We start from the raw sequence: 25,021 nt of genomic DNA on the forward strand, positions 1-25,021 counted from the left end.
CTTAGGAAAGAATTTATGATATAGTAATCTCCATTTGGCCATAGTCACTGGGTCAATATTAAATAGAATCATTAAAACATTAAATGGAAAGGTCCAGATATAATTTATAAATTGGAATTGCATTACCGTCTTTGTTATGTGAAGAAACTACATATCATCCCACTGGGTACAACCTAGGTCAAGAATTTTATACTAGACCATCATATTCACAATGTGCACTCTAATAATTTTCAGTGTTTAAGTAGTTACTGAGGTACCAGCATGGAGCATAATGGTGTCACAGTGCTTGTGTTTGATTGACCCTGATTTCACTAAATAATCGTCACAGAGTATAAATATTATTTAATATGCTAGTATAATTTTTATTTAACTAGTTGTATTAAATTTTTATTGTGATTAATTTAAAAATTTAATTTATAATAGATACATGTATGTAGAGTTTAATAATATTAATGCTTCTAGGATCCACTGAGGATCTAGAAATTTATTTTTCATGAATAACAGGCAATGTTGTGGGAAAATACAAAAATAAAATATTCATATTATATCATTTATTATCTAATATTGAATTCTTTCTCAGTAACATTCTAATTGCATTTTTAACCTCTGCATTCCTTACAGTATAGATAATTGGATTTAACATGGGAGTGACAAGAGTATAAAACACTGCTATGGCTTTATCCAGATGAAAAGTTGTCACTGGTCTCATATATGTATAAATGCAGGGCACAAAGAACAAGACAACAACTGTGATGTGGGAGCCACAGGTAGAGAGAGCTTTTTTCCTCCCTGCAGAGCTGTGTGTCCTCAAGGAGCACAGAATGACCACATAGGACACCAGAAGCATTGTGAAGGTGATCACAGGAATTACACCACCATTGGCAGCAACCAGGAGACCAAGGAGGAAAGTGTCAGCACAGGCCAGTTGTAGCAGGGGGAAGATGTCACAACAGAAATGGTCCATGACATTAGGACCACAGAAAGGAATCCAGAGAGTAACAAGTATCTGCCCAAAAGAGTGAAGAAAACCCATTATCCAGCATATCCCCACTAGGAGACGGCAAGTATGGTGGTTCATCCTGGTCACATAGTGCAGAGGTCTACAGATGGCCACATAGCGGTCATAGGCCATGACCACAAGGAGGACAATCTCTGAAGCTCCTAAGAAATGTTCAACAAAAAGTTGTACCATGCAGCCACTGAATGAGATGGTTTTTGTCTCTGAGAGCAAATCTGCCATCATTTTGGGGATGATAGAAGAGGAATAGCACGCATCTATGAGAGATAAAAATGCCAGGAAGAAGTACATTGGGGAGTTCAAAGTCTGGCTACAGACTATGGTACACACGATGAGCAGGTTTCCCGTGACAGTGACGACATAGGTGATGATTAACATCAAAAGCAGAATTCTCTGCAACTGGGGATTCTGTGTCAGCCCCATGAGGATGAATTCAGTTACATTCATTCTGGTTTCTTTCATTTGAATGATGCTGGGGAGCTTAGAAGTACTGAGTTATCCTGGGGAAAAAAAAAAGAATCTTAATAGCAAAATTGATGAGAAACTTACTTCCTATGTATACTTAAGAGAAAATCATTTTAATAAAAAAAAGACCATTATGTTTCATGGTATGCAAAAGAGAAGAAATATGCTATTTCATCTATTTTATAAAAAGAAATTAGAATCAATTTCAACATCTTACAATGATCCTGAAATCTTCTTACATGTGGTCAATAGACAATTTTTCAAAAAAAAAAAAAAATTCACACAAGTCACATGTTTTTCCTGTCTTGGCCATGGGTTTTTCTGAAACTATATATATTAGTGGCTTATTTTTATACGAACTCAAGCAGAAACAGAATATTCTATTACAGAACTTCAGATGAAGCTCTCAATTTCACTCCCACCCAGAGTTATAGTATAAGTATAGTTACATATTAATTCACAATTAATCTCAAAAAATCAGGGTTGTCATGGAGTATATCTACAAAACAGTGTGTGTGTGTGTGTGTGTGTGTGTGTGTGTGTATGTGTATGTAAGAGAAAACTTACTTAAACGTACTATAATTTTAACATGTGCTTATTAACCAGATTTGTTTAGAAATTTTTTAAAAAGTCATATTCAATATTTATTGTCTATTGTATGCTGTCTATTATATTATATTATATACATTATTATCCATTATATGTCTGTCAGTCTGTGATCTGAAATTTATATATACGTATATATATATATTTATATATTAATTAAAAATAAAGATAAAGTCTTTTAATATTCCCATATGAAATGAATATGAAGAGTCAAAAATAGAATTATATAGATAATTAGAGTGCAGCACTTGATGTGAGAATAACAGCAAAATAATGCTATTGTGGAGTCTTAGGAAAACCATTACTTCCTGTAAGGCAAAAAAAGAAAGTCTTCACTGACTAGGAATCCATATCTAGATTGGAAGTGAGTAAGAGAGAAGGTAAGAATACATTTACTGTAAAGCTCCAGATAGAAATACAAGTAGGTTGAATCCCCGTGGAAGGATCAGAGGTTGTATCAGTAACCTAAAGCATCCTGGGGTTAGGTTCAGTGAACAAAGAGAGTTTGTTGTAGATATTTTTAGGGTTTTAAAGGCCATATTAAAGAGTGTGGTTTTATTTTGGATAACAAGTCAAGCCTCCAGATTTTATACAGAATAGAGACATCAACTTACTTAGCTTTTGTGCGTATTGCTCTAACTGCTCTATGATGGATAAGATATGGAAGAATGAGAGGAGAAGCAAAAGTCTTGTTGGGGTGTTTACGTCATGATCCCATTGAAAGGGCGGTGCTAATAGAAATAATTGTTTGCAGGGGAAATAAAAAAAAGAATATAGTAAAATCACCCAAAGTTTTCATTCATATTACCCCCCCAAAAGAATCTATTGCTACTGTTGAAACAATGTCATGTGTACAGACCTCAGCTAGAACACTCAACATTTTTTTGAGTGCTTGTCAAGAAACAGACTCGATTATCTTTAGATTGATAGTAAGTTGTATACTATTATCCCTATTTAATAAATAAAATAAATGAGTCTTAGAGAATTTAAGGAAGTTGTTTAATGTCACTTGGAAGACTATAACCTTAGCTTTACCCTGAAATGTACATAAAATGCATTTGACCTCTTTCTCTTACAAATATTCTGTAATTTGAAGGTACCTGACTTTAGCAAAGGTGAAGATAAAGGGAGAAAAGTTCCACTAATTATCAACAAATATATATGAAAAAGTTGTCGGTATCAGCTACTTACTTTTTATGAACATTTTTTTAAATAATATACCAATTATGAAAATGGTGACATCGTTTGTCTCACATAATTACATTTCAAACACAAATGACAAATGTAATTTTCTGGCACAAAGAATGTTTACTTCATGAGTTGTTACTCTGCTACTCTTTGAAATCATACTTTTTCTACTTGATTACTAAGCAGCCTCTCTCCTCCAAACACAAACAGGAAATCTCTACTGATGAGTCCCCTGTCTAATTACTCCAAATGGTTTTTGTACTAGAGATATAGTGGGGAGTATGACTAGAAAATTGTAGTCCAACTGCCAAGTCCTGAAGTATTTATTCGAGATTTTCACCGTGTCAAAATAATAAGGATTTACCTCTTGTGATAAGGGAGTTAAAATTTGGGAACATGAGGCACCAGTCAGCTCCTGAATGTTATGAAGTCAGATTATCATGGCTTTTGCCAAGAAAGAAGTTCTTGGATTTGGCTCCTCTCAGACACAATTCTGAAAGATGCAGCTTTGACCAATCACCATGTTTTCACTCACCTCTCATACAGCAACACATGTAGAACCACCTGATTGCTTTTCCATGAAGAACTCTCTCAGGAGAAAATGATTTCCATGTATGTCAGAAAGGTATTGACACCATTACTAAAAAGCTAACAGTACAAAGTCCATGTCACAAAACTCACTTTTTAAAAAGTCATCCTTTTCTGTAGGAATTAAAAATGAAAAATCTTTTAATTGGAAGACATAAGCTCAATGCTGTATTATTAATGTGATATATTTTGAGGGAAATTTGTAATTACATAAATTTTACACAGACAAAATGTGGGAAATTAATACAGCAAGACAGCATGGTTATGTTATCACCTCTATTTAATATTTTCTTGAAAAATATATTATTCTCAGTTAAGAAACACATTTTTGAAGAAACTTCAATGCCTTTCTGAATATTCTATTATTCCTTTCTTATCTCTTGTGTTCTTTCTGTGGTCACAAAATGCATTATGGAATGTTTCAGAGCTAAGAAATTTTAGCCCACTTGCCTTCTTAAGCAATATCAATAATTTGTCAAGTTGTAAACTCCAGCTTGAAAGTTAGTCATTTGTATATGTTACAGTTTCTTTTAATCAATAGGTAAAAATAATTAGGCATGGAGGGATTCAGCCTTGTCTTCCATCATAAACATTTACTGAAGAACAGATCTAAAGATATAAGTTCAAGTCTCTTTGGTCTACATCTTGTTCTTTACTTTGCTCCACAGAACCTGTAAATATCGACAGTCATCATTAACCTTTCTTATACCACCTTCCAAATAAGCCCTGAAAAGCAATGTTTCTGAATCTGATTTATGGAGGTGGAGAAAAAAATAATAAATTCAGAAGCACTTGGGAATTTGAAATATGTCACCTTCTCAGATTCCTCTGAGAATATCCCACTTATACTATCAGGAGAATTAAAATAACCAACTTATTTATTTTGTGAAATCAGTTGATAACATACTATTAGTCCTGTTCCATTCCTCATGTGCCCTAAACATACTATTAAAGGATAATGTACATTGATTCCATCATGCTTTATTTTTAAGCCACTTTAATATTAACTATATAGTAATCCCAACTGTATAAATACATTATTTACAGCTTTATTAAGGTTTATTTCACTTACTCAAGATGGTGTAAAGTAAGTTATAGAATTGTGATCCTATTTATTCACTTTCATTGGTAATATGCGATCTAATTTAAGACCTCTTCAAAATACATAATCTCTCAAAGTTGATGAGCCTCCTTTGATTTTTCGTTTGTTTGTTTGCTTGCTTTTGTTTATCTATTTGGTTATGACATTCTGGCTTCATCACTGGAATATATGCTCAAGCCACCACATGAAGAATAAATCTAATTAATCTTACCAATAAAAACCAGGCATCAGATATCTGAGTAAATATCTGAAAGATCAGAAAAGCAGGGGAGCAGCCACAGTTGCTTTCAACCTCTCTGGTTCCTCCAACCAAAATGACTGAGACCCGGGATTAGCCTTGCCTTACCACTTTTTGTCCCTCTCTCTAACATCCTCCAAATCTCTATGGTTAACTAGTGGCTAGCTGTGACCTCTGACTCCATGCAAGCTTTATTTGTCAAACACAACAAAATATCATGCAACAATTCTCCTTTTTTGTCTAAATAAAAAGGGAAGGTTTTATAAATAAAAACAAAAGGGTTGTAGTCTGGCCATCCCTTCCCTCACATCTAGTATCCACTTATGAGTGAGTACATACTATGTTTGTCCTTCTAAGTCTGGTTTACCTCACTCAGGATGATATTTTCTAGTTGATCCATTTGCCTGCAAATTTCGTGATGTCATTTTTTTTACTGCTGAGTAGTACTCCATTGTGTATATGTGCCACATTTTCATTATTCATTCTTCAGTTGAGGGGCATCTAGGTTGTTTCCAGGTCCTTGCTATTACAAATAATGCTGATATAAACATAGTATGTACTCACTCATAAGTGGATACTAGATGTGAGGGAAGAAATGGCCAGACCACAACCCACAGCTCCAGAGAGGCTAGCTAATAGGAAAAAAAAACCTAGGAGGGACACATCAATGGCCCAGCAAAGGAGAAGTGGATGAGATCTACATGAGCAGACTGGGAGTGGGGGTGTGGTGGGCAAGGAGTGGGGGATGAGAACATAGGGAAATGAGAGGGTCGAGCTGGAACAGGGACAGAGTGGGAGGGCAGGAAGGGAGATGCCATTATAGATGAGAAAATCATGGGAATAGGAAGAGGCAGGGCGCCAGGGTGGCTCTCAGGAATCTACAAGGATGACCCCACCTGGGAGTGCTGGCAGTGGTCTAGAGGATGCCAGGACTGGTCTACTCTGGTGACCAGTCTAGTAAATACCCTAACCACCATCATAGAGTTTTTGGCCAGTGACTGATGGAGGCAGATGCAAAGATCCATGGCTAGGCACCAGGCTGAGCTCCAGGAATCCAATCAATGAGAGAGAGGAGGGATTCTGCAGGCAGGGGACATCGAGATCATGATGTGAAGACGTGGCCATACTGGTGGAAGCCCATGAACTGTAGAATAGTAGCTGTGGAGCCTCCATGGGACTGGGCTAGGCTCTCTGAATACAGAAGATGGTTGTTTGGCTCAAACTGTTTGGGGGCCACCCAGGCAGGGAGATTGGGATATGTCTCTGGTACATGGGCAGGCTTTTGGGAATCTGGTGCCTGCGGTATGGCACCTTGTCCAGCCTTGATCCAGTGGGGAGGGTCTTGGACCTCCCTAGGCCCAGTGTGCTGGGCTCTGCTGACACCCCATGGGAGACCTTGATTTGGGGGATGTGAGGATGTGAGGTGGCTTGGGAGGGAGGGCTGAGGGGTGGGAGGAGGGAGGAGATGGGATCTGTGGGTGGTATGTAGAGTGAGTAGAAATTTTCTTAATAAAGAAAAATGTAAACCAAAAAAACAAAAAGGGGAAAGTTTTAACTAACATAGAAAAACTATATACAGTAAGTACAATAATTATATACAAACATATACAAGCAAGAATTATATTAACAATGACCAGTCCATAGCATTTTATGAATGCAGAGGAAATACTTTTTTTATTCTATGTAGGTGAGTCCAAATTGTTGTACATAATTCATTTTCTATCCTAACTTGCATTATCAATTCAAAACTACCTTTAATGTCTCTCCACCTTTTATACTTTATACCTTTTTTGTGAGTTTCTTTTCTGACTTTGTCAACAAGGAATAATGTAACTATAACTATCTAGTCTTCAACTCCATCAGAGACCTGAGAGGAATATAATATTACTTGAGTAAACAGGAAGTACAGAGCAAACAACTTCCAATATTAAGAAATGACAGAAATAGCTGGCTGCCTAGATAGTAACCCAAGGTTCTTCTATAACAACGTTGGAACATCCATCTTCAGCCTCTAGGCCTAGAATATTTGACAGAGTTTTCTGGAAGCAGGATTTTTGAAGGACTGTTCCATCTCGTCTTGGCAAGGTTCAGCAGTCACTTTCTTTTATGTCCCTCTTGTCCAATTTGGAGGGCATACTGTCAGCAGTTGAGGCAAGGGCAGTTTTTTTGCCCAGTGCCTAACTTTTGCCTCAAAGAAAGTAAACTCCATATGAAGTTTCTTCAATGCCCATCATATTCTTAGATTGGTGCTGCCAGAAGCAGACAGTCTAATTGTCATAAAAATAGAACCTTATGTTATTAAAACATCTTAAATGTCATATTCTGAAGGTCTCTGAAGTGCTTGAAGACCACCTGTCTGTCTAAAACATATTTGTTTGACCTGGAAAACATACCTAACAAGACTATAAGTTTTATTGTAATAGCTGACTAATTAATAACCTGCATTTTTTATTATCCTAAATAGTTTTTTAATAACAACTTTCAAGGACTACAAATTTACATTACATTGTTAAATGAGGTGTAGATGTACAATACCCTAAACAAGATTAGAAAAGTATATACAGGATGTTCTAACAAAAATAACATTAAATTTGTATCAATATACAAATTATTTTAAACTAGAGTAGAAACATATTTACAGTATAACAAAAATAACCTCAAATTTGTATTAATATTCAAAAATCCACATTAAGGTAAAATATTTAAGACTAGTGGTTGCTTTTCTGGTTTAAAAGTAGATTCAGTAATCTACCTTTTTAGCCTATCATTTCTATATCCCTCCTTTTTCTTTTCAGAACAAGATCCCTGAATCTAATAATTTGTTCAGGTTTTTCCCTGATCATTACCAATAGCAACTTATAACCAACTCCCCAAATATGACAAATATTCATGATCCACTGAATAATTGAAAACCACCCACCCCACCACTTGGGAATGTGAGTGTTGTGTTCTTAAAATTACTTCCTGCTCTCTGGAGGTAACAGCTTCTTTAGAAGACCTTGAAAAAATTGGGATAATTGTTAAGTCGTGGGAGAGCTATCTATATCATTTGTTGTCCAGTCTCTGTAATGGGAAAGTGCAGGGCTTATATCTCAAGTCCTGGCTAGAGTACTCTGTGAGGCTGGACTATCTCAGCTAACCACCATGAAAATGTCCTTTGTAGTTTGTTGTCCAAATCCAACCTTTGGGTGGCGTTTGTCAGGAATCATCATTGTGGGGCCCCATCCTCCTTTTGGAGACTTCGAAGTTTGCTATTAGGCATGGTAATAGTTCACTGAAAAAAACTTAACATTTAAAATGTTATATGCAGCAGATCTGGAAAAGGTTAGAAGATCATAGTCTGTTAAGTACATCCAGAGTACAAAAACTTAATTCACAGTTACCTGACAGAGACTCAAACCTGAAATCATATAGAGAAAGCTAGAAAAAGCCTTTTCTAGAATTAGTTAGTACTCTATATGACAATTAATATCATAACAAAAAGTTTAAAATATATATATAAATCTTATAAATTTTAAGATAATATTTATATCTTAAGAAAACTTTTAAAGAGCCAAAATAAAACCAAAGAATTATGATATTACTGGCAAGAGAATAGTCTCTTAATTTTGATTTTCCTTCTGTCTCATATAAGGTGGCTTTTCTGACCTAAAATAGATTTTGAATTTTCCTTTTAACAAGCATGCTTGGATTTAAGAGAAGGAGAGAGCCATGCTCCAACTCCAAAGCCAGTTAAATTTTTAATTGAGCTAGGACTACAAAACGACCATTTGGAATATGTGTCTGTAGTGCACAGCAGAAACAAACATTTAGAAAGACTTATGAAATTTTATCCTGTTGGAAATGTGGTATACCAATAAGCCAGTTTATTCTTTTCTTGGAATATTTTCTCTGGATGTTTCATCCTTTTTCTTCAGATAACTCATTTGTCCAATGGTCTTCAGATTCATTAGCTAAGTGTCTTCATTCTCCTGGAAAGACAAAAACAAAACCCTGCCCCAATCCTAACTTTGGGGAGTTTCCCTCTTGGCAAGTTACTTCTAATCAAATGAAAAGCATTTGTCAGTCTTATAAGTTAGTTTAGATTGAATGGTCATGCTGTTAGATGAAATATCACCTCTTCTCATCAAGAAGTATCTCTTGGTTAAATCAGATCTTTATTGATTTTTATAATATCCACAGCTTTCCTTCTCCTATGGAAACAAAAGCAAAATCTCTTCCCCAATGTAACACATATCCTGGTTTCCATTCTGAGGTCAACACATCTTTAAAGTATACAAGCTGATTTAATTTAGTAGGGTTTTTTTCCTCTTACTCAATGTCTCTCTGCAACTATTGTTCCTTTCTCATTAGCACTTAGAAAATTTAAAGTTAATAAAGCATTATGCAATCTATCTCTGGGGATCTTTATTACTCCTTTCTTTTTATTAAGCATATCTTTTAGAGTTCAATTAGATCTTTCTATAACTACTTGTCATGTCCACCAAAGACAATTCTCTCTCAGTTTCAGTTGATAACTTTCTTGGACTCTTTAAGTCCTTGCCATCTTTTTATGTTTGAAACAAATTACTCAGTTATTGTCTCCCAGCAATCTTTGAAAGTCATTAAGAGTCTGCATTTATCTCTCCTGATTTATACCTTTTAGGAATTGAATTTTTGTAAACCTGTTTTATATCCTAGGTAATTAAAAGAATCTTCTCCCTGTATTTTTTCAGAGGCAATTTGTAACCCTCAACAAAGCAAAATTTTCTGTACTTCTTCAAACATTTTATATGAAATATCTACATTTGAATCAGCTAGAAGGATATCATCCATATAATTTTAAATTATAGATTGAGGAAACTGTATACGAATCATTTCCATATTCTTCAATATGTTGAGTATTTAACTGCTTCTGTACCAGCTTTTCTAAAGACTATAATTGTTCTGATGTCAAAGTTCATTGTTCCACCCACACAGGTTTGTCCATCATTTTAAAGGTAGGGCTGTTGATACCTTTGAAAAGTCAACAGTGTTGTGTCCCTCTTTTGTACAACCTGAATGGTCGATGACTGTTCCATATGATACCTTTGAATATTTATTCCAGAAATATACATTAGTTTATGGTTTGTTTCTGAGACTGGAAGAATGTTAATCTGGGTATTCCATTGTTGTAACAAGTATCATCCCCATAAATTCATTGCTGTATTAACCACATATGGCTTTAAATTTCCTCTCTGTCCTTCTGGTCCTATACATTTGACCCATATCATGCTTTGTTTTACCTGACATAAAGTTCCAATCCTTAAAAACTGAACATTTGCCTCCTGAAGAGGCCAATTTGGATGCCAAGATTCTGGTGCTGTTATTGTTACATCTGCCCCGATGTCTATGAGACCTGCAATTGCAATGTCATTTATTCGTATTTTTAACTTTGGTCTTTCCTCATTTAAAGAAGTTTGCCAAAATATTTGCTCTGTGGTTTCTCCTGAAATTTTTTTTATCATCTAAAGCTGTTCTATCATCCAGAGAACTATGACTTTTTACAATAGGCATTAGGTCCTTTAATTGCTCTGGGAAGGTGTTTCCCCCATGGTGACAGGGAATGACTAAACCAAAATTGACATGGGGGCCTGTGAAAGGCCCCCAAAGTCATTTTCCAATGGCAAAGGGTTAACTTGTCTATCCTTGTTGATCTGCATTCATTGGTCCAATGTCAGCCTTTGACACACCTTGTGCATCCTCCAGAAGCCAAGAGCCTTCTGTTTGGATTAAAAGAAACATTGTTTCTAGGAATGCCCTATCTACAATCCCTTTTTAGATGGCCTTGTGTGCCACAATTAAAATATCTGACATTTTGATTTTTCTTTAAGCCTTTGTAAATCACCTCTCCTATCCAAGCATCATCATGGTTATGGGATTCAGTGTTGACTGTAACTCAGATCCATTACTCTATGGGTGCTTATCTTGCCTTCAAGGGCCTAATTACCCATTTGCATTGTGATTTAGCATTTTCAAAAGCCAGAAATTCAATTATTATTTATCTAGCTTCTGAATTTGGTACCACTCTATTTACACTTGAAGTCAATCTTTGTAAAAAATTAGTGTTTCCTTTGGGACCTGTATAACTTTAGTACATGATTCAGTTCGCTTTCTGCTTTTTCAGTTCTGTCCCAATCATTTAAAATTGCTGCATGGCATAGAGCCAGGGTATGAGCATCATATATAGTCTGTCTTTGTACATCAGCATGCCCTCTCAAAGAAGTTGGTCTTGGGAGATTTCAATACCTCTAGTCCTACTTTGTTGTTCAACGGTCCTAGCTTCATCTTTCCACCAGGCCCTCCACTGTAATTGAGGCACAGGTTCCAATACTGCTGTAGCCAAGTCTTTCCAGTTTTGTGGGACAATTCTGTTACTAGTTGATTATGAATTTAACATCTGCTTCACTGTAGCTAGAGTTTTACTGCCTGGCCCACAGTCAGGACAAATCTCTGTCACCTGCCAGTCCCACAGCCACTCAGACCCAACCAAGTAAACACAGAGACTTACATTTCTTACAAACTGTATGGCCATGGCAGGCTTCTTGCTAACTGTTCTTATAACTTAAATTAATCCATTTCCATAAATCTATACCTTGCCACATGGCTTGTGGCTTACCGGTGTCTTCACATGCTGCTTGTCATGGTGGCGGCTGGCAGTGACTCCTTCTGCCTTCCTGTTCTTTCTTTTCTCCTCTCTTTTAGTCCCACCTATACTTCCTGCCTAGCCACTGGCCAGTCAGTGTTTTATTTATTGACCAATCAGAGTAATTTGACATACAGACCATCCCACAGCACTTCACAAATGGTGAATGCATACCATATGAGACTATCACTTCTCAAATTTGAAGAATTGACTCAAATCTAGCATTAAATTGCCTCAAGTCTAACATTTCCGCAGGTATCCACTCAGATCTTACATAGCGTTGGGGATTTCTGTTGTTCCTACAAGGTGACTGGATAAATAAAGGGTAGATGTTTGATAACCTGGGGCTGTTCCTCTCTAAGTTTTAATGTAATGGTGATGTCAGTTCTCCTTTAAATTCCTTTCTCTTTATCTGAATATCTCTATTATCTGTTTTAGTACATTTTTCCAAGACTTGTAATTTGTCAGTCAAAATTGCAGTATTTTCTCTAGTAACTTTTTCTAAGGCCTGTATCTTGGCACTCATATCAATGACCCTTTTTTAGGGATCAAACAAGAATTATCAAAATGGTAATTAAAATTATGTCATTCCCATCTGAGTTGATTATCCCTTCATTTAATTGTTCCATTTTTAAACCATCTATTGGTTAATCATACAGAGACCTAACTCCTTCTACCGTAATAGTGTTTACCATTTCTTAACATGGGAAAAAAACTTTCTCTTTTTTTTAAAAAAAAAAAAACAAACAAACTAATTCTCTCCTATATGAATACCCAATTGTCTCACCAAATCTGCTGAAGATGACGGTGAAGCATAAGGCTGGCTGCCACTGTATAGCACATCTAAGTGGAGAACACAGGTGGTCCACTGCTTGGATGAATAGAGCTGTCACTGACCACATGTCAGCAGCCTGAGGAGGCAGTCCAGGGAAAGGCCACAATCCACTGGGAAAAGGAGCCAAAGAGGCAGTCATCTGAATAGCAGACATGGGGGAATGTGCAAAAACAGCATCTGTGACCAGTGAGAAGTGAAAGCACAGAGCTGCCTGAAGGCAGACCTGGACAAAGGTGAGGGGCTAACTGCAGTGATGTTTGGAGCCCAGGCACCTGTGGAGTTTGGGGCTTGTAGAGATTGCTGTGGCAATACAGCAACAGGAAAATCCCAGACATGCTCATAGGGCTTGCAGTTCTTATGCACAGGTCTGGTTTGTGCCTGTGACTACAAGCTATTGGCAAGCAGTTATTTCATGAATCTGTGCCCACAAATTTGGAAGTCAGATAAAGCATGTCTATTTAATCTTATCAATAAAAACCTGGAGTCAGATATCACAGTATAAACCTAAAAGATAAGAGAAGCAGGAGAGCAGCCATAGTTGCTTCTTACCTCTTCAGTTCTTCTGACCAAAAGGGCCAAGATCCTATCTCAGCCTTGCCTTACCACCTCTTGTCCCTCTCTGTACAGTCCTCTAAACCTCTATGGTTAACTAGTGGCTAGCCCCACCCTCTGAATCCAAGCAAGCACTATTTGCCAAAACATAAACAAAATATCAAAAACAACCATACTCAGCTCATGTTTGAGATTTTGTTCTCTATTACAATGACTTATCTAAGAATTCAAGCACATGATAGTCACTTTTATCGGTAAACAAACTAAGAAATAATAAAATATAAAGTTGTAGCTATTGATTAAGTAAAGTTTGTGAAAATATCTAATGTGTTGCTTTTTTCACATAAAAAGAATTCAAGATCAAAGAATATAATATTCCCAAAATGAAACATTAATATAATAGTAGAATCAAAGCCTAAATTTGCCTTGATCACCAAGATTGGTTGTTCCTAGCATACAGGTTCTATATTGCATGTCATCAGCTTTCTTAAAATTCAAGCACATGGAGGCCAAAGTTTAATCCATAAATTTAAAAAAATGCTAAAACATAAAATTGCTGGTTGTCAATTAAGTGAATATTTTGGGATAAAAGAATCAAAGACCTAAAAAGGAAAGAAAGTCCATAAATTAATAATAAGCTTATTGTCATGTTTGTTGGGCATTTTCTTGATTGGTGATGCTGTAGTATCCAACCCAATATGAGCAGTGCCAACCCTGGGCTTGTGGTCCTGGGTTGTATAAAACAACATGTTGAGAGAGCAATGAAAAACAAGCCAATGTGCAAAGCTCCATTCCTCCATTGTATTTGCTTTAGTTCCTGCTTCAACTTCTTTATTGAGTTACTTCCCTAACCTTCATGGTAGATATGACCTGAGAATTGTGAGAAGAAATAAGCTTTGTCTTCCCCAGGTTGATATTCATCATGGTCTGTCAAACAGCAATAGAAACACAACTAAGAAAACATGCACATATACAAGCCAAACCACACCCTTATTTCTCATATAAAAGTCATACAATAAATTACACTTTAAAGATAAGACCCAAAAACTTTAAAATTGTTAAAATTCAAATCAAAATATATCTGCTTTTAAAACTGACAAATGATCTGAACAGATATTCTCTAGGGAAAGACATACAATGAGCTAAAAAGAGATACGACAAAGTTTTCAATGTCACAGAAATACAAACTTCAGTGAGATATGAACTCACTCTGGTTAAAGTGACTATTATCAGAAAGATACAAAATGAAAAATGATGGCAATCATGTGGAAAAAGGACATCACATGTTACTAATGAGAATGTTAGTTACTATGGCCAATATTAAAACAAATACAAGACATATTCTGCAAAGAAAGCTAGAGGTAAATCTCTCCTGTGGCCAGGCAAGTCCATTGTTTTTTAAATATCCAGAAGAAAAGAGATCAATAGGTTGAAGATGCACCTGAACTCCCCACCTAATGTGCCTTTATTCACAATAACCAGAAAATGGAATCAACCTATGTTACCATGTGGATGAATAGGCATAGACACCTGCACTTACCTACTGGTCCAAGATTACCTGATACAGCTGTGAGGATGAAATCAGGTCAGGTTGGAGAAGCCACAGCACAACTGAGGTTGTGACAATTTTATTGAGAGCAATAAGACTTTTTTATACCTTTATCAGAAACAGAATATAATTGCAATTGCCAAGATCAATACAGTTGTAGTTACCAGGAAACAGTGATGTTTGCAAGTCATACAAGGTACAGAACATTAATGTCTAAGACCAATGGTCCTATCAAGCCATCATACTTCCTTGACTTCTAAGGGAACATACAGAGAAACCAAAGCAGCCTAAATACTTCACTGCCTGAGGGAGTACATCAGTCTCCTGGGAACTAGAAGGCACATTATGCCCCAAGAGCCATGACATCTAACCTGAAAAACATATGGCACGTGCCTCTCAAGGCAGCTAGGCCAAGCCAACTCGATGGTTCTCTGCAAAAGGGTAAATACAAGGGTGACCTAAGCATACAGTGGACACTATTCAGCCCTCAGAAGCAATGAAATCTTGTCACTGGAAAAAATAAGGAATTGAGATAAGCTAATAAGATAATTGTGTTCAGAAAAGTCTATAACAAAGACTTAAAGGACATATATTAGCATCTGTATGAATGCCTCTGCACTTTAGAGCACTGGCTGCTTTTTCAGGGGACACGGGTTTTATTCCCAGCTCCTACATGGTGACTCACAATCTTCTGTAACTCCATTTCCATAGAATACAACACCATCTTCCACCCTCCCCAGGTACCATGCACACATGTGCTGCACAGACATGCAATCAAGTGAAATGTTTATATGCATAAAATAACAATAGTAACACAATTAAAGGTTATGTTTCATTATGATCTCTAATGTCTTCATTTCCTGAGAGACAGGTATCACACAGAAACAATGGAGCTAATTAAAACAATAATATAGAGCAAGGAGGCACACAAAACAGAATCTTTTGTCTTTAGTCCTCTATAGAGGAGAGGCAGAACAGAGAAAACTTGGTGACTAGGAATTAAAACATTGGGTAAGAGAGGAAGGAATAATTTCTAGTGTTCTCTACAACAGGATGGCTATAATTCACAGAAATGTCTGTATATTTTAAAATATTCAAAAGAATTATAATGGCCTCAACCAAAGGAAATCATACATATTTGTGATGATGGATATGCCAATATGTGATTTAATCATATACATTTCAAAATGTCATATTTTATCAGACAACTGTATATAATTATTTTCTGCCAATAAAAAATCATCTTAAAGTAACCTATAGCATTGTTTTAAATAAAGAAAAAACGTTGTGGCAGCTTAAGAATAAGTATTGGGATTTTTGAGCCAAATTTTTTTCCTATGTGGAATAGCTTATAACCTCTCTGAAGTAATTCAGACAAACTACACATGTTTGTTTTCCTAACTGAACTATACTGTTACTTCAATTAACCCCATTGTTTTCCAGTTGAGATCTGCCCTTTGGGAAATAAAAATGTTGAGGAACATAATGAAATATATGCTTTAACTCTATAGGACTTTCTTCACAAAGACACAACCCAAAGAGTTTGTCTCTTCATGTCTACTCATATTCCAAGAAAATTAGGTGAAAAAATATACGGGGAATCATTGCTTCAAATTTTTTCTTTTTTTGTTGAAATTAATTTGCTTGACAATGGCATACAAGTACATAGTGCATTCTGTACAAATTCACCAAGCCCACCAATCTCCAAACCAACAAGCCTCCCTCCTACTGTTTTTTCTTTTGTATTAGTTTTGATATTTGCTTTGTGAGCTAGTGATTTCAAACAAGTCACCTACAGGGCCATGAGTATAGAATTATCCCCTGGAGAATGAATACATTTTACCTGTTGCTACAGTACTGAAGACAATGATTTCCCTCTTCCAGCATCCAGCAACTGGCAAGAACTTTCCAGGAAGGAGTGAATTCCATAACTAGTACCTGTTCCATTCATCTTGTTCCTGTTTGGAAGAAGTCTGGTGGAAGATTCTCCTCAACTCCCCTCCCCATCTCTTTCCCTAAACCCACCCCTTCAAAGCCAGCCAAACACAGCTCCACCCCCAGAGAGGCTCAAGACCACTCCCATGAGGTATATAAGCTGCAATCCAGAAAACAGACATGTGGTTCTTCTGGTGTTTCCTCCAGGTCTCCTCTCTGAGGGGCCAGGGAATCACCTTGGAACACTTCACCCATTAAACCTAGGCTTTTCCTGATTCAGTCTGATTTGGATTTCCTGTGGAGAGGCCTATCAGGGTGGAAAAGACTTATCAGTTCCCTTCTTTTTCAATATTCTCCGAGTCTTGGAGCAGGCAGTATGGAACTTGCTTTGAGGTCAAGCACTCAACAGTAACTTTAGCCCCCTGACCAGCCTTAGTTATCTCTTTGCAATGATTTCTGTTTACTAACACAAAGGAGCTAACCAAGGCTGAAGGCAATACTACTTGATGGTTATAAACATAAATATTTAGGAAACAGTTTGACAACATGTTCATTTGCCAAAACAGAAGCAACGGGTCACCCTTAAGGTCTACTACCTTACCAGCCATGAACCTTTGACCAGGTTCACAGCAATAGCCATAAAATCTCCTGTTGTGGAACTTGGCCTCAGACCTAATGACAACACACTGATTACCCCCATAAATGGCATGCCACTGTTGCACCACTGAGCACATCTTGACTAAGAGGTTGGTATTGTAACACATAGTGTCCACAATTGCATATTATAAAACCAACCACTTTTATATTGAATTTAAGGCCTGTTCTATAGGAGGGATTTTATGTCTGGTACTATAAAATGGTCACATGTCCATGACTAAGGAGAGTATAGGCCCTGGGTTGTGCGGGTGGGTGCATCTGCTGACATTGTTTAAAGAAATGGTCATATTGTCAAACTTCCTTCTAAATATTTGTGTTTGTGGTTTGTGCTCCCTCAATCTTGGTTAGGGGAGCTTCTTATTGATGTGGGAAGTGGTGAATGCAGAGACATATAACTGGTCATATTGAAAGACTAGGAGTGAGACAGACTCCCCTATAAGTAGACAGATAGGAAGAGGGAGCAGGCCTGAGTGATAAAGATGGGAAACTTCCAAGATGACTGGCTCATTTCTCACCTGCCTGACCTGAGACAAAATCCTGGAAGCCTAAAGCAAAGGTCTTGTGCACCATTTTTTCCTGTCAGCATGCCCCCTGCTGATGGACAGGCTCAGCATCTTCAAGACCAGATCAGGACATGTTTACATGTTGTGGGCCAATCAGTCATTGTCTTTCTTCAAACTGACCCATACTGAATTAGGGAAGGAAGTCCCCTTCAGAAATCTAAAACCTCCCAGCACTCAAGGAAATGCTGGGCTTCAGCCTTCTGAGTTTCTCCTCTGCTTTTTGGGGTAGGGGTCTTTTTCTGTGGTATGTGTTTCCTCAATCTCAATAAAAGCCTTTCTTCAACTGCTGGTTATGTCTGATCCTGCTTACTGTATCTGAGATTTCTCTGATACAACCTATAGAGATGGATTTTTTTTCCTTGCAAATTAATTCTTTAACTGGAAGAAAAGAGAGCCCAACAAGAATACTAGCTGGTAAAACATATTGCTGAGAGTAAGTGACTGTGAGTGCTCAGCAATAGATAAGCCATCCATACAAGCCTTCTCCTACTCAAAACTAAGTATACACAATAGCAAATGGGACAGGAAGAATGTAGGAGCCAGAAGATAGGGAGAAGACCTATGAAATGCTGTCTTCTGGACACAGTGTTGCTGATATACACCATCAACTCACAGCATCTGTGGATACCTGTACAAGGTCAAGCCAGTTAAAAATTTGATTAAGATTTAAGGAGGGGCTTCCAAGGATCCCCTCTAGCAGAAGAGCTACTGGCAGTTGATGGATAATAAGGGAGTCATTCTTCCTTGGAGATGTGGCTGCTGGTAGGTTACCTACCACACAATGTGTGGCCCAACAATCATTTATACACTGTTAGCACTAATTGGACTAAATGGAATAATAATAATAATAATAATAATAATAATAAAGAGCATGTAAAATCACAAGTGAGAAAAGATGGTAGGTCCCAGGGGGAGTTGGAGGGAGATACAGGGAATAAATGAGATCCATGTGTGAGATTTTCAGTGAATAAATAAAAAATATAATTTAAAAACTTTAGTTAAAAATTATATAAATAAATATTCAACACAGCTCTTTGAATGTTTTTAGAAGACACAGGCTTTCGAGTCTATTAAAGACATGCTTGAGAGATTTTTACTCTAAATAAGGCCTCTGTACAGGAGTCCTGGGAAAAAGAAAAACATATTTCAGTGATGTCTGTGGAGGTCTGAATAGGAATAACCTCATATTATTTATAGAAGTCTAACAAAAACTACAGGATTTATATTATATTTTTTTTTTTTCGGTTTTTTGAGACAGGGTTTCTCTGTGTAGCTTTGCGCCTTTCCTGGAACTCACTTGGTAGTCCAGGCTGGCCTCGAACTCACAGAGATCCGCCTGGCTCTGCCTCCCGAGTGCTGGGATTAAAGGCGTGCGCCACCACCGCCCGGCGATTTATATTATATTAAAAAATATACAGTTAAAGATAAAATGTAAGAAGTTTCTGCCTCAAAACATCTATGATAAAAGATAGACAAAAAATTACTAATCTAAACCTACACACAAGCCATAGCTTATGGAAAATAGTGGAGCTCTCAAAACAGGGGGATAGCCCAAGTGTGGGAACAAAAGTCATGAGAGTATGACTTTCAGGCAACAGGGAATGAACTCCAAGTCACACTGAAAAAAGCTTGAGCAAAAGAAACCTCAAAACCTGTTCCCAACAGTGACACACTCCCTCAAACAAAGCTATACCTATTTCAACAAGTCCACACTTTCTTATAGTGCCACTCCCTTTGGGGGCATTTCCTTTCAAAGCACCTCACCTGTTATTCTGAAGCTCATGTGCTTGATAGAACATTTGGAATAACCACATAGAAATGTGAGGGTTGGGTCCAAGGACAACCACTTATTTAAGCCCCATGTTCAAGATACACTATACATGCAAATGAAGAAACTTATAGATGATCTGAAAGCCAGGTAATGACTCAACTCATGAGATGATAGCCTTTGACAGAAGTTTCCCAGGTGAGCTGCTCAAAACTTCTGACCCACAGAAGACATCTGATAAAATGATAAGGCCACTCTAGCATTTAAGATCAGATTTAACAAACCCCAGAAGTATCTGACACTGGAAGTAATTCAGACACTAAACAGAATTACTCTTGTGAAGATGTGAAGAACGGTGTTGTGAGGTAGTTATTTGATAGATGGACTTGGGAAACCTACTATTTGTAAGGATTATGTCCTTAATTACACCACCAGCCTGCAATAGCGTCCCAGCCTAAAAAGCGGGCGTGCCCTCTCTGTGCTCTCTTTTTCTGCACTCTCTCCTTCCATATTCTCTCCCCTCCATGTGCGATATCTCTCTCTCTCTCTCTCTCTCTCTCTCTCTCTCTCTCTCTCTCTCTCTCTCTCTCTCTCCCCCTCTCCCTCTCCCTCTCCCTCTCCCTCTCCCTCTCCCTCTCCCTCTCCCTCTCTCTCCCAATAAAGCTCTAGAAAGGTAACCATGGCTCATAATTCTTCCACCACTGCAACATCCAGTGTGCTCTTCAATTGGCATGGCCGCACTGCCATTTAACCAACACTATTATGGTAAGAAACCAAGAGGTACTTACATTTCACATAATGATTTAAAGAAAACACTTTGTGTATGGATTAAAGAATTTAATTTGGAAAGCAAAATTTTGGAAGACTCATGTTGTTTCTATATACAACTGGGGTCAGGGTATGACCCTGATAAGTAAAAGCAGAGGATTTTCTTCAAGAATTCAGGTTCCCTATCTTTGTGACAGTTTTAATGGAAAACCCCAATCTCTGACATTTTCACAATATTGTCCAGATGCCAACTTCTCTAATTCTAATAATTATGAATTTCTTAATTCTCTATCTTGGACTCATCTCTCAGAAAGCATTTATCTATAGTATTTTTATGTTCTTCAAGATGAATAAACACTCCATGCATAGTTTATAGTAAATGTGTTGAATTCCTGAGCAAGTCGCTGATGATTGACACAATGTAGATGAACAAATGGAAGTATTAATATTGCTAACTACACTAAGAAAATAATTTATAATTCAGAAAGGGGTGAATGAAGAAATTATAATATGTATATATGTTTATTAAAATAAATTTGAAACTCAAAATGAAATGAAATTGAAATGAATAATAAGATAGGGTGATGATACACATAAAGTATTAAGCTTATACAAACCTATTCTCTAAAGAGACAGCATAATTTACTTAAATATTAATTTAAATGGCTACCATTGAATAAAAACTAAATTACCAAAAGAGAACAATATAAAATGATAAATGTTTGCAATAAAACATCTGTCTTTGTAGAAACATATATTCTGGGTTTCATTTTCAAAAAGGAAATAGCCAACTCACAACTGAGCTGAATATTTTGCTCCAAAGTTTCCTCATGGAATCTTTCATTTCCTCTTTCTTCGGCATATATTAAGGGATTCAACATAGGAGTTACAAAAGTTAAAACCACAGCCACAAACTTATCAATGGGAAATGTAGAAGCAGGCTTTTCATACAGAAAGATGCAGGGAACAAAAATAAAACAACCACAGTAACGTGGGATGCACACTTATACAGAGCTTTACACTTCCCTTCCAGACTGTGTGCCTTAAGGGAGTTTAAAATGATTCCATAGGAAACTAGAAGAATTAAGAAGGTAATAGTACAAATTGCCCCTCCATTAGCTATCATACAGAGTCCAATGAGATAAGTATTGGTACAAGCCAGTTTTAGCAAGGGATAAATGTCACACAGAAAGTTATCAATGATATTTGGACCACAGAAAGGGATCTGGTAAATGAAGATAAACTGAATTAAGGAGTGAACAAAGCCCCCAATCCAGGCCCCCAACAGCATGAGAACACACACCCGCCTGTTCATGATAGTCAAATAATGAAGAGGTTTACAGATGGCCACATAGCGGTCATAGGCCATCACCACCAGAAGAATGACCTTAGCTCCAGCAAATAAATGATCTATAAAAACTTGAATCATACAAGCCTGGAAGGAAACAGTCTTGTTTCATAGAGCAAGTCAACGATCATCTGGGAAGCAAGTAGCATAGACAGTATCTATAAATGACAAATAAGCCAGAGGAAAATACATAGGAGAGTCCAGGGACTGACTGGCCATGATGGTCACCATGATGAGCAGATTGGTCATTGCCAATATAGCAAATAGAACCTTTTTAATCCCTCAGGGATCTGGGTGAGGCCCAGGAGAATGAATTCAGTTACACTGTTCCTCTTTTCCATAAGTTCTTCTGAGACTTTTAAACTCATACTGGTACCAGAGCCTGCAGACAAGAGTAAGTGATGAATTTGAAAGGCTCCCACACTCCTTGTCAGTATAGAGATTGTTTTAAATAATTATCCCATGCTTGGTTACACAATAGCTCACTGGAAAAAGAGAGATTGTTTCTCCTCACCCATTGCCCCACTCGTTTTCAAAAACTCCTTTCTACAACCATATGTAAAATTAAATTAAATTATAAAATAAAAAAATACAACATAAAAAAATGAATCATCAAGGTTCAGTCTGGCAGATACTTGGATGATTTATCTATGAAAAGATCTAGTGAAAATACAGCACAGGAAGAAGCTGTATTTGCATATTTATGTAAAATAATATTTACAATATAAACAATATAATTTTGTGTCAAAGTACACAGAAAGCCTTCCTGATTACATAGTATAAGCTCCTAACACTTGTAAATAGCAGCAATTCTATCAGACATAGTTTAATTGTTCTTTAAATGCTCAGTCTTAATATAACTGAATCTCAACCTTCCTTAGAGATTAAGTGAGCAAAAATAAATGTTAAATTTACTCTTTATAAAAATGATGCACATACTCAGTTGTACACACACAAATAAGCATACATCAATTGGATTCATATTTTTTATGACCAAGGTTACTTTTGGAAAACAAGCCATACAATTCAATGTAGATTGATACTGTATATGTATACTCTTTCTTCTCATATGATTTAGGAATTGATCATGACTATATCTGAATCAAGAATGCACAAAGATAAAGAAATTGAAATAGTACAAGGATTTCTATGACAGTTTGTAACAAAGTTTATTTTGACTCTGTCATTCTAGAATAATCAAGTACAACATTTTATTCCTTACTTGGGACCATATGTTCTTTCCAAATATGTGTGGGTTTCTGAATTCTGCTCATTGAGAATTCTATCCCTATAGGCATAATAACATTTTTAGTAGAATATTATATTAGTAAAACTAATATAATGTATTATGTAATACATAATATAATGTATTATGTATTAGTAAAACTAATATAATATATTTAGTATGCCCTTAAGGTTGCTGATTAGTAAGTAATCACTACATGAAACAATTATTTTATATTATTTAATATTAAATATTTACATTAATTCTAAACATATGTAATTTATTTTTATTTGAGTTAAATAAATCATGTATTGATACTTTCAGTTGTGATTGGTGAAAATTTTTGTGCAAGATTCAAAACTTAATATTGGCAGCATTGTTTTTCAGACAAATTCCATTTTGATGCCTAAACTGCTCAGCAGACATTTGAGAAAGTCAGAATGTTCTGTCTTTGTACTTCAGGGAAGTATAAGCTATCTGCAGCCATCCAAGGTAGAGCAGAAACTTGGGCAGGAAGAAGACAGGAGATAATTAAAAGGGTTAAATAGTGAGCAACAATGGCTGTAAATACTATGGAGTAAGAACCCTTGATGAACCATTAGTGTGGGACATATATAAAATACATGTAATATGAATGATATTTATTGGTATTTGGTTAGATTTATTTTCACTTGGTTATACAAATTCAAGTTTAAACTTTCTTTGGATCCCTGACTTCTAATTTATCAGTACTGGTAAAAACAGAACAAAATTTAAAGGAGAACAGGGAGGGTTATATGGGAGAGTATGGAGATAGGAAAAGCAAGGGAGAAATTTTAAAAACAAATTACAAAATATAATCTTAAAAACTAAAAAAAAAAAAACCTATATTTTCAGAGAGCTTGACAAGTGGATGAACTGACACATAAAAGTAGGAAAAAATGTAAAAAAACCAACAGCCAACCAACAGCAACAAGAGAAAATCCACTCAAGCCAAGTGATACAGAAACACCATGATTAAGTCCTGTAACTGCTCATCTATCTGCATCTGCTAATTCCTAGATGCGTTTCTAGTAATTGGTATAAACATGATATAAAAGCTTCTTTTGGATTAAGTTTTCCTAGTTTTACCTTTTCATTAATTTTTTTCATGCAAAATATTTTAGTCATATGCTTTCTCTTCCTCCAACTCCTCACAGATCCTCCCCACTCCACTACCCACCCAATGTCTTATTCTTTCCCTCTCTACTTTCTCTCTGAAGAAAAAAGAGAGCCAAACAAATAAAAATGCCAATAAGACAAAATTACAAAAACAAAATAAAAATCACAGAAAAATATGTATGGAGTCTCATTTTGTGATGTGTACTCATGAGCTTGGATCTTCAGTGCCGTGTGGCCAATGTGCTTAGTGTTGCCCCGCTGAAGAAAACTAATACTCCCTTGCAAACAGCTTCTTGGTTAGGTGTGGGACTTTATACCTACTTCTCCTTCTTTGTACTGGGATTTTGTCTGGTTTGAGTTTGTGCACATCCTGTGCCAGCTGTCTATCTTTTGAGTTCGTATGTGTATCTGCCCTGTGTCTCTGGGAAATTTTGTTTTCATAAATTTGTCCACCAGTTCTGGTTCTTAAAATATATCTCCTTTTCCACACAGACACTTGAGCCTTGAAGGGAAGGGTTTGTTCCACAGCTTGTCAGTGTCTGCACATTGTCTAGGTGTGAGTATTTCTGTTAATTACCATTGTACAGCTAACAAACCCTTAAAAACATGAAGGAAAACACTTTAGGATGTCCATGGTTGATTATAAATATCTTAATCTGTTGAAATGGAATGCTTTGTCCAGATAATGGTTTAAAACTTAATAATTAATGAACTTCACCAAAACACAGCAATAAATGAAATAATTTCTGTCTTTTACTTTATCTATTCTTAGGAAGAAATATTGTACAGTAGTGTGGACAAGTCACACCCAA

At 36.5% G+C, this 25,021-nt stretch overlaps 1 protein-coding gene and 1 pseudogene across 1 annotated transcript; both read right to left on the reverse strand.

Annotated features, from left to right (window-relative positions):
- Nucleotides 1-547: 547 nt before the first annotated feature.
- LOC131908334 (olfactory receptor 4C3D-like) lies at nucleotides 548-1,492 on the reverse strand. The gene has a single exon (XM_059259388.1). It carries the CDS (start codon nucleotides 1,478-1,480, stop codon nucleotides 548-550), a length of 933 nt encoding a protein of 310 aa, XP_059115371.1. The 5' UTR covers nucleotides 1,481-1,492.
- Nucleotides 1,493-21,268: 19,776 nt separating this feature from the next.
- On the reverse strand, nucleotides 21,269-22,185 carry LOC131907803 (olfactory receptor 4A15-like; annotated as a pseudogene).
- Between the last annotated feature and the right edge of the window lie 2,836 nt (nucleotides 22,186-25,021).

Source organism: Peromyscus eremicus, chromosome 4 (genome assembly GCF_949786415.1).
Source record: "Peromyscus eremicus chromosome 4, PerEre_H2_v1, whole genome shotgun sequence".
Classification (NCBI taxonomy): domain Eukaryota; kingdom Metazoa; phylum Chordata; class Mammalia; order Rodentia; family Cricetidae; genus Peromyscus; species Peromyscus eremicus.

Coding starts and splice junctions, on each gene's coding strand:
- LOC131908334 (XM_059259388.1), bottom strand. CDS start 1,480: ATGAAAGAAACCAGAATGAATGTAACTGAATTCATCCTCATGGGGCTG.